The sequence below is a fragment of the Artibeus jamaicensis genome, unplaced genomic scaffold, assembly GCF_021234435.1.
Source record: "Artibeus jamaicensis isolate MK-2021 breed Jamaican fruit bat unplaced genomic scaffold, CSHL_Jam_final scaffold_1964, whole genome shotgun sequence".
Taxonomy (NCBI): Eukaryota; Metazoa; Chordata; class Mammalia; order Chiroptera; family Phyllostomidae; genus Artibeus; species Artibeus jamaicensis.
This window is the reverse complement of record NW_026522030.1, coordinates 40,647,297-40,662,865: the sequence shown is the minus strand read 5'-3', so window position 1 is coordinate 40,662,865 and position 15,569 is coordinate 40,647,297. Positions and strand designations below refer to the sequence as shown.

Sequence of the window (15,569 nt, the reverse complement as noted above, 5' to 3'; positions counted from 1 at the left end):
TGTAAATACAGTGTTTCTGCTCAAGAAATATTTGCTAATATTTAACTTTATAATACATAGCAGTTATTCGCCCAGTAAAACCTGCCTGTCAACATTGAAGTATCTTGATGAGGGGTAGCTAGTTCCCTAGGGACACGTGAAATGCTGGAAAGAGCGCCATCAAAGCTCCAGAGTGCGGCTTGGCAATGACAGTGAGACTAGCCACCCTCTTCGGGAAGGAGCCTACACACTGTTTACTAACACAATCTTTGATTTTTAAACTCTAATTTTCTTTTAAGTTGAATCATATTTTCAAAATAATAGCAATCGCTAATATGCATGAAAAGTCTCTGTGTCATTTTATCTCCCCTCACGAGAAACACTCTAATACCCTCTTTTAACACATGAGGAAACTGAGTCTTCAAAAAGAGACGTATCCTGACCAAGGTGATGTGGCCAGTGAGTGACAGAATGTGCTTTCTGTCTAATTCCAGAAACCACGTCTCCGCTTTGTTTTCATCTTGCCTCGATACGTATTGGGCTCCCCTTTGGGTTAACATTAACTATTTACATCAGGGTTCTGCTAACTACACCCTGTGGGCCAGATGCTGCGCAAGTTTCACGTTGTAAATAAAATTTTACCGGAACACAGCCAGCCCATTATTGTCTATGGCTGCTTTCTCACTCAAAGGGCAGAGCTGGGTAGTTTGCGAAAGAGACCATATGGCCCTGCAAAGCGTAAAATATTTACTACCTGGCCCTTTACAGAAAAGGTTTGCCAACCCCTGATTTAGATGAATGTGCCAACTCAGGTGACAATCAAGTTTTGGGAGAAAGAATTTAAATAAAGAGCCCATATGAAGACACGTACAGAGGACTTACTCCTAAAGCTGGATCAAGGCATAGACCAAAGGAATCCATGAATTTAAACAAAAAATATATCAAGCTACAAAGTGTGCTTCAGTATCATTAGGTGTGTCATTAACCTGAAGGTCAGGCCAACACAACACACTCAGCATCCAGCCAGCTCACAGCCACCGTTCAAGGGTAAGCTGACAAACTAGGGCATGCACTGTATCATCTACACGTGAGACGGCCACTTCCTGGGGTTCCTGGGAGCTTCAGGCTGGGCTTGTGCCTAACACAGTGCCTGGTGCACTGCGTTAGGATTTGATAGATGTTTTCTGATTAAATGAGTGGAAATCACAGTCCTGCTCACCTAGAGCTATCAGAGAATTCTCCTCCCCCCGCACCCTTCCCTGCCACCCCACCACCCCCACAATCCCAATGGGTAAAAAAAAACTTATCAGCAACTTTGTACTGAAATCATTCTCATAGCATGAGTGCTGGCCTCTGCAATTTCCCTCCTCCCAGAGAAGGGAACAACCACGACACTAGGAGACCCTGCGCCCACCCCCAGACTCTGGGGTCCTTGTGAGAACACAGCAGTTTCACCTGTCCAGGGGCGGGCTGCGTTACCTATATTCCCGCTCCTGCAGAATCTCCACGGGGTCCAGGCCTTGAGGCTTCTGAATGGGGCTGATCCGGCTCTGCTTCTGCTGCAGCTGCAGGATGGGTGAGGGCTGCCCGGGGGCGGGCTGCGGCACAGAGGGCCCGGGCACGGCGGCTGTGGGGGGCTGCGCGGCTGTGGGGGGCGCGGGTGAGGGCCGGCCACTGGGTGCGGGCACCGGCAGCTTCTGCGGGGTGCTGGGGCCGCTCAGCTCCGGCCCGGGGCCTGCAGGACAAGAGCAACATAAGCAGCACAGGCGGGTCATTTACCTAGGGCCACAGCAGGCCTGCCCACTGTCCCCTGGGGCCCAGTGGTGGGGGCAAGTAAATATCTCAAGAGGAAAAAAAAAGGAGGGAAGAAAAATGAAAAATGAGGAAGGGATAGAGAGGAAAGAGTGAAAGGAGGGAAGAGAAATAAAAAGATCTGGCATCTATCTCCATAGGAAAACGGCATTCACTAATAAACATTGCTGAAAATGGCCCCAACACCCAAAATGACTCTTTAAGTAATAAACGGATTAAGGAGTGGACTGCCGGATTTTAATGTACGTCTACAGTGGATTTTTAAAAAGAATTACAGGTGCGTTCAGAGTTCAAAAAAGTAAGGGAGCCCTGGCTGGTGTAGCTCAGTGGATTGAGCACTGGCCTGTGAAGCAAAGGGTCACTGGTTCGATTCCCAGTCAGGGCACATGCCTGGGTTGCAGGCCAGTTCCCAGTGGGGGACACATGAGAGGCAACCACACATTGATATTTCCCTCTCTCTGAAAATAAATAAATAATTTTTTTTTTTAAAGTAAGGGAATAACCTAGCAGTCCCATGCGATCTGGGTGTGGTCCTGGGACCACATTTTGCAAACTGCAAGCAAGCCCCTTGGCGGGGGGGGGGGGTGCCCAGGGACCCCCTGGAAGAGCCCTGCACTAGAACCAGGCTTCACAAAGGCAGCCAGGAGTTGCCAGTGCTCGGATGTGAACTCAGAGGGACACACACTTTTCCCTGATCACCTATAAAGTATATTTCCTACTAAGTCGGTGAATCTCATAATTTCAATTTTTTACTGCATATTGGGAAATATTTCTGAAAACATTCAGTATAAGGGGAAAAAAATCTGCTCATTCCACCCAATGAAAACTAGCAAATATTAAGATTAAAGAGAGCATTTTCCTCATGTTATCAGAATAAAGGGACATGCATTCATCAGCCCTATCAAAATGCACTTAATAAGTTAATTTAAAGCAACTGTCCACATCAAACGTAAGGAGTTTGAGTTGATTGGTAAGTTTGGACCTAAGATAGGAAGTAACCCATTTCTCCTCCTAAGGGAATTTTTACTTAATTCAAAATTATAAATAAAATAAGTGATGCCACCAGATAACTTAGGATATTAAGGAAAAGAAAACCCCATTAAGCAAATGTCAAAACCTCTCTTACATGGTCTTTCAAGTATTTTCTATGTCTTTTCCAAGAAAAATTAAAATAATTAAATGCCAACAAAATAATAATCTATTTACTTCAAAACAACTTGATAATTAACCATACAAAGACATACATTATGAAAAATCGGACACATTTATTCAATGTTCAGCAAACACTATCCAGAAGCAGACTGAAATGGCAGCGCACAGGCAGCCATAAGCAAACAGTGTGAAAGGAGAGCGTGAAGAATTAGATCAGATTGCTTAGGAAACCACAGTGTGTGTGGGGCGGGGGCGGGGGGAGTGTGTGCGTGGTGTCCTTGTTGTTCTTTTTTCTCCCTTCTTTTTAAATCAGGTAAAACTTTCCAAAAGATATAGAGCTAGGTAAGATTTCTTGAGGTTGATAAAAAATTCGAAGGGAAAAAATACATTTATTTTTATTTTTTATTTTAGACATTGTTAGTGTACTACCATAGTAAGGAGATTCTTTTCAGCTAAGTACTTTCTCTTTTTTTCTGAATAAGAGGTCTTTTACATAATGCATAGCTTTTCATAATATTTTATGCTTAGGGTGTCTTTCATCCATATATACAAAATCAATTTCTAAACATTAAATCTCAGGATTGTTAAGCATTACAATGATGTTTTAAAATATTTTTTCCCTAAAGGTCTTTACAAACAGTATAGATTTTTCATTTGTAGTGCTTTAGGTGTGATGCAGCCAAAGAGAGGAGACAAATATTTCCCACATTAATTCTCTGTGGTTCTATGAATCTCCTTAATAAGCTCAAGAAACTGGAAGAATTAAATATATTTGAAGACTTGGTATAGCATACTAAATAATAAAAATAAAACTACCACCTTTAAAAAAAAAGAAAATTTGAGTCTTACTGAGAACATAATATAATAATTACCTTAAATTCAGTTCTGAAAGTTTTTTTTCGCTTTTGAAACTTTAAGTAATTCATCCACAAAAGCTGTAACAGTGCAATGGTGTTACAAGTTTCAATTATTCTGGGCATTTTTTTCTTTTGCATTGTAGCCTGCAAATACCTATGCAGAACCCTATGATGACTCCTTGAAGTACACTCAGGTCACTCTTTTTAAAAACCACATCTTATCAAAACAACAACAACAACAACAATAATAATAAAAGGCACCCAGATCATGTCTGACATCCTGGATTCCAAATCTACCTGTTTTAGCCAATGACTCCGAACTAAATCTGATACATACATAGCAGACCTTCTTTAATCAATAAATATAGAGATATTCTTATATGGTTGAATGATCCTTGAAATTGAGAAGCAAAGAGAGCCCCAAACATGGACTCACGTACCCAAATCTCCAATTTAAAAAGTACTACAACTTGCTATGAAGCAGGTCCATGTAAAGCACCCTGTACCAAAAGAACGGTGTCACCTCAGCTGTATCACCTGCTGGTTGTGTGAGCCTGAGCAAGTCACTCAACCCCTTGTGCCTCAGTTTACTCATCTGTAGAATAAGGATAATAACAGTACCCGGCTCAGAGGGTAGTAGTGAGGGTTCAAGAGGCAATGTGGCCATGTGCTCCACCACTGAGGACACAAAGACAGAGAAGGCTGACTTGAAGGTTTTTAGGAAATTCAGTGTTGTCTTAGCTGGCCACTTGGGAAGTCCTCTTTTCTACAGCAAACTTCAGAATGCTTCTACAGTTTAATGCAACTCATCACAAATACTCGGATAAGTCGGCTTGCCATGTACTTCCTGGGAATCTGCTAGCAGAGTCCCTGACAAGCAAACTCCTTTGCTCACTAAGCATCACAAGTTCATTTACTGTGTGGGTCTATTTTCTCCTCTGTCCAACAGATTATATAAAAACTTCTATTTACAGAGGCTGGGGGACTGGATGCAGCTTGCCACAATTAGACACGCACAGAATGCTCAGATTGCCACTACCTCTGCACTAGGTTTTATGCCTGTCCCTCAGGCAGCTGAGAGAGCTGAGTTGCCTGACTGGATTTGCTGTTGACTGAGAGCATCGCTGCTAAAGGATAAGACCCCTCCCCGGTATCTGCAGAGGGAAGGCAAGTCACATTCTTTAGCTTATCTCCTACTCTCTCTTGAATGTAAACAATTTAGGTTTAATTGTCAGAGGTATGAAACGCATCTGCTTTCTCTTCAGTCCACACCCAGAGGTAGAGAGGTAGGCCCCAACACTCCTGAGAAACATCCTGGTGCAGTTACAGAGGGGAGAGGTCTTTACAGGGTGCACCTCATGCCTGGTTTTGAGAAACAGGGAAACAAACTCATTAGAGCACCTAAGTCTCTTATGTACAGAATTTCTGTGCATTCAGCGTCTCCAATTTGCATTCTGGCACATAAAGATATTTATGCAAGTAACAATTCTGGGCATTAAATAAGGATTTAAGTGGTTTCCATGGATTAAAAAAGAAATGTAATAAAGTGTGCTTAAATTGAACATACCAAGAAACTTTAGATAACTAAAAAAAAGTGGGGTAAGTGGGAGGGGACAAGCCCTGAAGAAACCTAGCAATAAAACTTTTACTTTTTACCACTATGCCCTTTCTGCCTCCCCTCAAAACCCAAACCTTTTTCAGTTCTTCTTCTAATTTAGCTCTCTAAAAGGAAAAATGAATCAAAATGAAAAGAAAAATGATAGGTTTGATTTGCATGGAGCCCACAGCAGGAAGGAAGAGCCATTTGTTCGGGGTGCAGCTCCTCCAGTCAAACTGCGACTCTCCGGCGGTTGCTACGATGATGTCAGTTTGGGTGACTGACAGCTTTGGGGTAGGTTTGAGGCAGACCACCACAGCCACAGAGATTCTCTTCACAGGCCAACAGAAAACGGGACAAAAGAACAATATAATCATAGCTACCTCCAGACAAGTGGACATACTTAATTTTTTTCTGAAATACTAGTAGAGGTATTTATAAGCAATTATACCTTTTTTTTAATTTAAAAAAAGAGGGGAAAGATAAATAAAAACACTTACTAAAAGGCAATATTAACTTAAATTTTTTTCCCCTTGTTTTGACTTGTTCTAAATGCCAATCCAAAAAACCCCGTCTTTGTCAATTAAGGTCATCTATCATCTTTGGGAAACCTGAGATTTGGGGAGAGGCCCAGCGGGGCTGTGATGCGGTCCCCTTCCCAGGGGCAGGTGTGGGTCTGCTCTAGTCAGGGAGAGGGTCTCCTCTGCTCCTTCCTCCAGGCCTCCCTGCCCACTCGGGCATAAAACACGATCCGCCCAGATATTTTCATTCCTAATGAAGGCTGACTCCTAGAAATACAAAAGACACATGCAGAGAGTGATAAAACGAAGACCCCAAACGACAGGGGCCTAGTGAAGGGAACAGTCAGGCATTAAGCTGGGTTAAAAAAATGAAACCCTTTTTTCTGGAAATGATCCTGAAAACACACAGGATGGTGGTTTTTTGTTGTTGTTGTTGTTGTTTTTAGCACGTCAAGTATCTGTTACGTGCAAGTATCCAGACAACTAGAACTTCATCCTTTAACTTTCCCAGAGAAAATGACATTCATGGAAGGTCAGCCTACACCCCCCTGTTCCTCTGAATTCTACCAGTGGGATGAAGCCAGTCCGCCAGAAGGGCACTCAAGGACTATCTCATCTGTGCCCGCGACATAAGGTCAGAGCCTCGGATTTGATGCCAGGGTGTGTAGGAAGTAGGCCATGTGGATTCTGTTACTCTATTTATGCTGAACAAATGTCATTGATGCCTCTATCATGAGTGCCTCTTATGATAACAACAATAATTTTTAAAAAATAACTCAACTTGGAAAATCTACTTTATACGCTCAGGCTACCAAGGGGTCTGTGTCCCGTGAACCGGTGAGCCACTTCCTTCCGAATGGTGAGAATTAGGGGTCTGACCCCGACTCCTTCCCTGACCGGCAGGGAACTCCAGTCATCTTCAACCTCAGCTGCTGCGGTAACTGTGAGAACTCCTGAGGAGCCTGCGGGCCAACCTCGACTTCTGTTTCCCTTTGTTTCTGATTTTCCTACTTGACAATTGGTTCACTGCAGGATGTTCCTTGGAAGCCTCCCCAAATGCTTTTCACAACAAAAAGGGGTAGAAATAAACAACTCAATGGACATAAAATGGCTCAACGAGAGTGGCTTAGAGAGGTGTGTTTGGGCAAATGCTGCACACTGGGTACAGGGCTCTTAACCTGGGGTGTGTGGGTGGGCTTCTTGCAAACCTGGAATCTCTTGAAAGATAATGTAAAACCATGGGGATAGTGTTTTTGTTCCTGGACTAAAGCTTGCAACAGAGTCCCCAAAGGTTACGAAGCACTGCTGCAGGACTCTAACAGCAAAAAAAGACCAAAAATCTTGGCCAACTAAGTAATGCAAGACAAGGGAGCCAGCCGGCTAGGAACAATAAATGGCTAAGGCAGCCCTGGGCTTCCACCATCCCAGTGCTTCTGTGCCATTAGCAGTCCTTCTCATTCAAGTTGGACCATCGCATCATTCATTTGGTTGCAATATGAACCTACCAGATGGTCTGTTGAAGTTAACAAGGGCCTGCTGCTGCTGCTGAGGCTGTGGTTGGGGCGGTGCCTGCTGCGGGGGTGGCTGCTGCGGCTGCTGCATGCCAGGCAACGTCCTTTTCCCCTGGACTGCAAGCTGCAGTGTTTCAGGGAGGTGCTGGCCTCGGGCCAGCATTTTGTAAGCTAAAATCTGAGCTCGCAGCTGATGCAGCTGGACGGGGCTAAAAGGCGAGGGACCTCTGTTGGGCTGGTTCATCGCCTGTGGATCACCAGGAATGAGGGCCCCCGGCTGGGTCGGCGCCATCTGGGGTGGGGTAGGGCCGCCTCCCGACGACAGGGGACTGGAGATGTGCTCTGCGGCTCCCAAGGGAGACGGGTGCGGCGACATGTAACCTAGGAGAAAACACAGGTGAGATCACAGGCTGACCCTGACGACCCCGAAGGAGACATTCCTGAATGTTTTGGTAACTCTCCGTAACAGCACTGATTGATAGAAAATTAAAGTATGCATAATTTATACATACATACTACACAATGATAGCTTAAAATTGATATATCAAATACACATAATTTAAAATGTTCATATATCTATATATAATTTTTAAATTTCTCATAGTTACATTAAAAAGTAAAAGAAACAGACAAAACTAATGTTAATGGTATATTTCATTTATATCAACAAATATTATCATTTCCCAAATATTATCATTTCAGAATATGAAAACCATTAAAGAGATATTTTACATTTTTTCCATGCTAAGTTACAGCACGCCTCATTGGAATTGGTCACATTTGAAATGATCAAGAGCCACACACGTCTTAGCAGGTGATTTGTTGGTGGCTGCTGTCCACCAAAGGAGAGGCATCAGAGGGTAGTATTATATATTAAAGAGAGCTCCAACCTAAAGAACAAAACCTAAAGGTGCCCACTGTATCACAACGAGAAATGAAGGGTCTCTTATGGCAATAAGCTAATGTCTCTTTGTTTATTATTACGCACGTCTTGAATAATTTGCGATTATGGGGGTCTCTACTGCTGTAGGCATGATGCAAGGCCCTCGGTCCGCATTCTCTTACTTGAGTTCACCCTGGAAACAGAGCCTGATGGAGAGGCGGCGTGCGGGAGATGTACGTGTTAGGTGCGAGGGCACTGGCACGGGATGGAGGTGATACAAGGAACGCGGGCAGCCAAGAACGGGTGTGCGGTGGAGCCAGCTGCGGCCATGGTGCCTGAAGATTTATCTCACGCAGAAGCTCTGAGATACGAAATAAATAGCTTGTCTCGGAATTATCCCAGGGAAAGGGTAAGGAGCTGGAGCATCTATTATCTAAGGATCATCTGTCAGTGTTTATGTCACTGGTTATGAGTCTGGGGATAACTGGTCCCCAGGGGCTTTTCCGTGTGGGCACAGTGGACACAGTGGGCAAGATATCAGGCTGGTAGGAGCACAGAAATGGCAAGAACAGGAGAAGTAAAGGGATAGGAATGGAGCACATATTATTTCTTTAATCCTCACAACACCTCAGAAGATATACATATATACATATATATATTTTATATATATATATAGATAGATAGATATAATTTTTTAAATGAGGAAACTGAGTCTCAGAGAGTGATCGAGTCACCCAAGGGCACCCCATTAGGTCCAGCAAGCAGCTCCATGATCCAAACTAAGGTTTGTCTGATTCCAATGTGTATTATCTTTTCATAGTCTTATATTCATTGGTTTTTATATAAGTATTAGTATTAATTTTGGTTTTAAATTAAAGACTTAAAAGTTTCTAAAATCTTCTAGACAATTACAATACATAAAATTGAGAGTGAACAGTAGGGGTTTTAAGAGACCTCAATGGGAAATTTAAGGATCAAAATGAACAAAAATTGCAAGGAACTTATCCCAGGAGTTGAACTATGCCTCTCAGCCAGAGAACTCCTGAACAAATGTACGGCTGTGCGTTGCTGGAGGGAGACCTGAGATCAATAATGGACGAAAGTGGCCAACTGCAGTCTGAAAGGTTGCCTTTAATTCAAACTAAGTGCTAATTAATGAAGTCATAATATAAAATATTAGATTAAAGGTTGTTGCCCTTTAATAAATGTACTTGTGTCACAATTATCACAAAGGTCATCACAGAGCCGTTTGCTAGACTTGTGCTGTGTGTTTGAACCTGGGTCAAGTTGGAGCTGAAATGGCGTGTGCACCCATGTGGGATCACAGGGGCCTGACCCTATGTGACCGCCACAGACTGGGGACTCACCGTCACCATTCACAAGACTACAGAAAGTAAAGGATATTGTTCCTTTTATCTCAAATTGCCATTTAGAAAGGGAAACAAATTTAGCTTGATCCCCTGCAGCAAGAGTGAGTTTTATGTGATCAACTGGTGACAAGTAGAACTCCTTTCAGAGACATGAGGAGCTACTCTGTTCCCCAAATCCCTACTTCACAACAGGGCACAAAAACCACGTAGTGATTAGGGTTCTATCGGGTTACTATAAATTAGCCAAGAGAACGTCCCAAAATCAGCCTGCAAGACTAGCAGAAATTTAATCCCAGTATATTGTTATTTATAACAATAAACACTTAGAGAGTATCAATAACATACACTTAACTTCCTCTTGTCCTTAACATCCTTCCTTTTTAATGAGGCTTACATTGACTCTCTAATTGTAATGCTGATGCAAAATGGCAGCTTGCTCATTACAAAAGCACCTTCCTGGTGCCTTTTTGGCCAATCCTGTAGCTATCACAGGGAGAAAAACTTCCCACCAAAGCTAATGACATTTTCATAGCAGAAGGGACACAACTAGACGTTAAAATGGTCACATGTCTCCTGCTTTCTGGTCTCTCCTAATTCCTAAGGTTATCAATTATAGCTTACCCATGATAAATCATAGGATGCCTAATGCAATGAAACAAAATGTTAGCCATTCCATTCTAAACTCCACTGTATATACAACTCTGTTTATGAAATCTCTCGTAAACTATGAACAGTGGGCAAGGCAAAGATATGAAGATGAGACAGTTACATTATGCACAATAATTAATTTTACTTCAAAAATTTGCTAAAAAATAAACTGAGAATGAAATAAAAATCATTTTCCAGAATTAATCAATAAACAGAATTTCACCTCAACTTTAGTAAGAAGAAACTGAAGGTGGGAAAAATCATTTCCTAGGATTTGTAGGGGATGTTAACTGACTCATTCTATTATAGTGTTGCAGATGGGCACAGGTAACCAGGTTTTTGGGGATCATGGACAAAGATCGAACTGAACACACAGAGAGTTTACAGCAAAAAGAGAGCAGATTATTAAGTGACAGTACAGTCCACAGAACATGGAGGTGGGCCAGCTCTGAGCAGAGTTTGACTTCAGGGCTGGAGGGATTCTATTCTTATAGAGCAGACCTTTCCTGGCTAGTTTTTTGTGGGGTTTTATTGTGCATGTGCAAGTCGCCATATTACTTTAAAGCTACTGTGCATGTGGGATGATTTTCCTTGATTGGCCATGGGGGACGGGGGTGTCCCACAGTGTTAATTTATTATAATGCTATTATAATGAAGCAGGGGTCCTGTAGCATCTTCTGCACAGGTGCAGTCATGATTCATCATGATTCAGCGCTTTTCCAGAAAGCGGGAACCACCAGTCTTAGAATGGGGTCTTGGTCATGTATCGATGTCCTTTATCTTAGCCCTGGGGCACCTCCCCAGGTTCCTCCCTCTGGACCATCTCCTGCCTCAATGGAATGACACTAAAAGTGTGACAGTGTTTCAGCTAAAAAGAGAGATTTTTTTTTGTTCTAGATGACTAGCATGCAATAAAACAATCTAAATGATGAAACAATGAAACGGATTTGGGTAATTACCTTTAGTTGAGAAAACAGAATGAAGAAATTGCCTGAGAGTGAATGAATGTACTTTTGTCTGGAGGATGACAATATTGATGCAGAATCTGCTTTTTTTTTTTTTTGAAATCTGGTTTGATTTGCTCATTCAAAAGTAGGAAAAAAAGTAGCAGTTTTTCTTCCCTCATCTTCAAGTGCCTTAATCTCCCCAGTTTCACCTTGCCGCAGAGAGAAGCAATTGCCTCTCTCCTTTTAATAATCTTGAATTTCTAAGTACCACTGTATATTATTTTTCTCTTTACACATACATACATGCACATACAGGCAAACACTAATCATATGCTTGCCTTTGGAGGCTTTTTTCCCCCAACCCAATGGACTAAAAATAAACAATGTTATCATTGGGACCATGAGGTACATAACTCAGTATTTATTGAAGGAAGTGGTTTTGCTTCTCAACCAATACCTTAAAATAACCTAATAGGTTGCTAGGTAGTTAAAGCTGGCAGCTTTCTGATCAATACCACACCTCTCTGTACCTGTGTGTTTTATAAATGGCTTTCTACAACAGAGTTTTTAAAGATACATGCTATTACAGAATCTACATTCTTTTAAAATCACCATATTAAATAAGACTGTGTTATACCAATACTACTTAGTAACGAATACTCTTAATTAACTCATTCCCCAACTTATAATGCACTTGGCTATTTTAAAGAAAAATATTACATGCTAATTCTGATTCTATTTAATGTAGACCTCTGCATTTCCAAGTAATTATAATTTGCTGAAATTATACAAAAATTAAGAGCTATTTAAAATTGTTGACTTTTAAATGCATAGATTCACTTCTCTACTTAATTGAATAAAATATGCTAAGTTATTTATCCAGTTTTGTTTTAAATATTGGTGCCAAGTTCTATAGAGTACAAGAAATATCTTCATTCTTCAGTTGAAGAAAGGAACCAAGCAATGCAAGAAATGTGAAGATACATAACAGTAAAAATGCTCAATTACAATTCATGCATTTTGGAGTTTTCCAGTGGCCCCACTAGTAGAAGTACTGCAAAGCCGGGGGCAGACAGCGTAAGCATCTGGCTTGGAGAATCACTGACAAAACCCCTCTACCCCTTCCACATATTGAAAATCAGAGCTATATTAAATCTGTGAATACACCTAGCTCTTTAGAATTTAAGTGATAAACCTGAAAGTGTTGTTTTAATTCATTTTAAAACTGAATGGGTCAAATTTTTTTCTCTTTAGACTGCAAAACGTCCTAAGACTTTGTTCAAGCTACTTTTCTGATATGGTCAAGATTTTATAAGTCATCTACAACAGTTATGCCTACTTGTCATCAAAATTCAGATTGGAGTCTGGGATTTTCAAAAAGTTGTTTGCATATGAGTGAAGATGCACCTCTATGCCACTGTAAGTTGCATATACATATATGTAACATATATATTTGCAACATATATATATGCAGTTTTTTTAAAAACTGGCTACATTTTTCTACATCTTCATACTCAAAAATCTTCTCTCAGGTGGATAGATTTCTGTCTAATCATGGATGGAGAAAAAACTCACATTAAATTTGAGGAATATACAAATCACCACGTAAACCATAAACTTTGAATTAGAATTAAAATATCAACATATTAGGGCCCTGGCTGGTGTAGCTCAGTGGATTGAGTGCTGGCCTGCACACCAAAGGATCACGGTTTGATTCCCAGTCAGGGCACATGCCTGGGTTGCAGGCCAGTTCCCAGGAGGGGACGCACGAGAGGCAACCATACATTGATGTTTCTCTCCCTCTCTCCTTCCCCTCTAAAGATAAATAAATAAAATCTTTTAAAAATCAGCATATTAGGGTTAATTACTGCTAGACTAAACCACACCCCTTGCATGTTGAAATGACCATACATTCATTTCTGAAAACAAGTTACATTATATTCAAAAGAGCTTGAGATATCTTTCACATGCCTTCAAGACTGAGGGGAGAAGGCACCAAGAAGAGAAATATGCATATACCATATATTGATTTCACCATTATTATGGGTTAAATTGTGTCCTTTACAAAGACAAGTTGAACCTCTAGCTCCTAGTACCTGTTCATGGGACCTTATTTGGAAATAGAATCTTTGCAGATATGATCAAATTAAGATGAGGTCATAGTGCTTTAAGGTAGGTCTTAATCCAATCCAATCTTTAACAGAAGAGAAAAATCTGGAAACAGAGACAGACACACTGGAAAAATGTCATGTGGAGACGAGGACAGAGATCGGAATGACGGATATACAAGCCAAGGAATTCTAAGGATGCGGGCTATCACCAGAAGCTAGGGAGAGGCAAAAGAATTCTTCCTTAGAGCCTTCCAAGAATGTGGCCCTGCTGGTACCTGGATTTCAGACTTCTAGCCTCTAGAACTGTGAGAGAATGATTTTCTATTATCTGAAGCCACCCAGTTTGTGGCAGTTTCTTACAGCAGCCCTAGAAGTCCACTACAACTACCCACCAGCAACGACAGCTAATCCCCCTTACAGACGATGCATGAATGTGCAACTCAAGGGGCCCGAGCGCCTCAGCTCACCTTCACCTCTGCACTGTTGTTGGGAGGCAGACCAGCGCTCTCCTTCGGGGCTGACCACCCTCCAGGTCGTGCAAACTTAGGAAAGCAAAGGAAATTCTCTGAGCTTTAGCTTCCCCATCTATGAAACTGAGATCACATTATTTACCCTATAAGCCCATGATAAAGATTCTGAATAAAGTACATAAAACACTTTGTCGAGAGCCTTAACTTGTGGAGGCTAATGCGATTACTAGGATTTTGTGGATAAAGCTGACCATGTAAATCATATAGTTGTGTTGGTGGGGCTGGGGGGGATTTCTATAGGGAAAAGAAACCTGCTGGATTCAATTTGCCTTAGATATGTTCTTTGGAAGTTATAGTTCGAAAAACCAGTCAAAAGACAAAAGAGTACACTATGAAGCCAACGTCAGGTATGTGGCATTACAGACCTTGGCTGTGCTGATCCATTGGGCTCTGGGGAGGGCCCATTCCTGGGGGCGGCGGCCGCATACCGGTGCCCTTCATGGACCCACAATGGATATCTTCCACAATCCCCTTGTCGTGCATGCCATCCATGGGCTGAAACAGGTAAAGCACATTGGTTAGATGCCTCTTTAAGATACATTATGTAAATTTCTATTTGGAGCTTTAAGACCCCTCTCTGAAAAGTCTTCAAAATCGGAGCTCGATCATCTATTACCCATTTGATAGTCACCTATTTTTACACCTACATTACGCACATCATTACTATATATTACACATATTTTATAGCTGGGGACAAAAAAAATAAAAAAAGACTACACTAATAGGATCATCAAAATTCTCTGTAAGTCGGCTGAATTTTTATGTCACGTCAGAACCCGAAAATAAAAATAAAATCCTGCTCACAAGATCTACAAATCTAAGCTATTCTTCCATACACTTTAAGTAAGTCCTGAAACCTGCTGTATGTTGAAGTTAGTCCAAAGAAAGTCTGAAGGAAGACTCTTTGAAATGTCTGTGATAACCTATTTTTTGGTAATTTTTTTTGTCATCAGAGGGGAAGGAACTATGGAAAGTTTAAAAGTTGAAACCAGGAAGTTCCACGGCAGCTGGGAAAAGAGAGCCAGACAGGGCAGCACCTCGGTGCGTGAATGCTGGAAGGGAGCTGTGGGGCAGGGGTGAGGCTGGGCAGCGGGCGGAAGAAGACTGGAAAGGTTAAAGGCACAGTTTGGGAAAAAATTAAGAACACGAGGTCTGGAAACAGGACTTGGGGCCCAGTACAGAAGAGACACACAATAAATAGCTATTGAATTGACATTAATCCAATCCAGAATTGGGCAACAGAACATATGTTTGAAAAAGGAAAAGTCTATGCCTCCGCAAACTGGAATAGCAATTTTCGAAACAGCCTGAAAGGCATATTTCCAGGAGTTTATAGAAATCAAATAACTTCAAGCAAGAAAGTATGAATGTTTGCAGTTTTGGAGAAAGGAAAGTTAATTTCTGCAGAGTCTAAAGCATGCGTTTGAAAAGAAGAAAAATTTACCATAAAGAGGATGTTCAGAAGAAAAATGGGAAGAATTTGGTATAAAGACTGTCTCTGAGTGTGTTAAATAGTAATAATAGAGAGGAAATCAAAGCAACACAGCAGATGTATTTAGGCTACTTGTTTATTTATTTCCAGCAATGTTAAAAAGCAAAAAGCTGAAGCTCAGAGGGAGGAGGAGAAAGACAAGGAATAAAGCTGCCCATA

General features: G+C 41.5%; 1 protein-coding gene across 5 annotated transcripts in view; it reads right to left on the bottom strand.

Moving 5' to 3' along the window:
* SMARCA2 (SWI/SNF related, matrix associated, actin dependent regulator of chromatin, subfamily a, member 2) overlaps window positions 1-15,569 on the bottom strand; it is a 163,733-nt gene that overhangs the window by 131,113 nt on the left and 17,051 nt on the right. For all 5 annotated transcript variants that reach the window (XM_037141776.2, XM_037141781.2, XM_037141780.2 and 2 more), the window contains exons 3-5: window positions 14,284-14,413; window positions 7,424-7,810; window positions 1,459-1,714 (exon numbers count right to left, since the gene is read on the bottom strand). In XM_037141776.2, coding sequence (XP_036997671.2) covers window positions 1,459-1,714; window positions 7,424-7,810; window positions 14,284-14,413 — 773 coding nt within the window. The remainder of the gene's footprint in view (window positions 1-1,458; window positions 1,715-7,423; window positions 7,811-14,283; window positions 14,414-15,569) is intronic.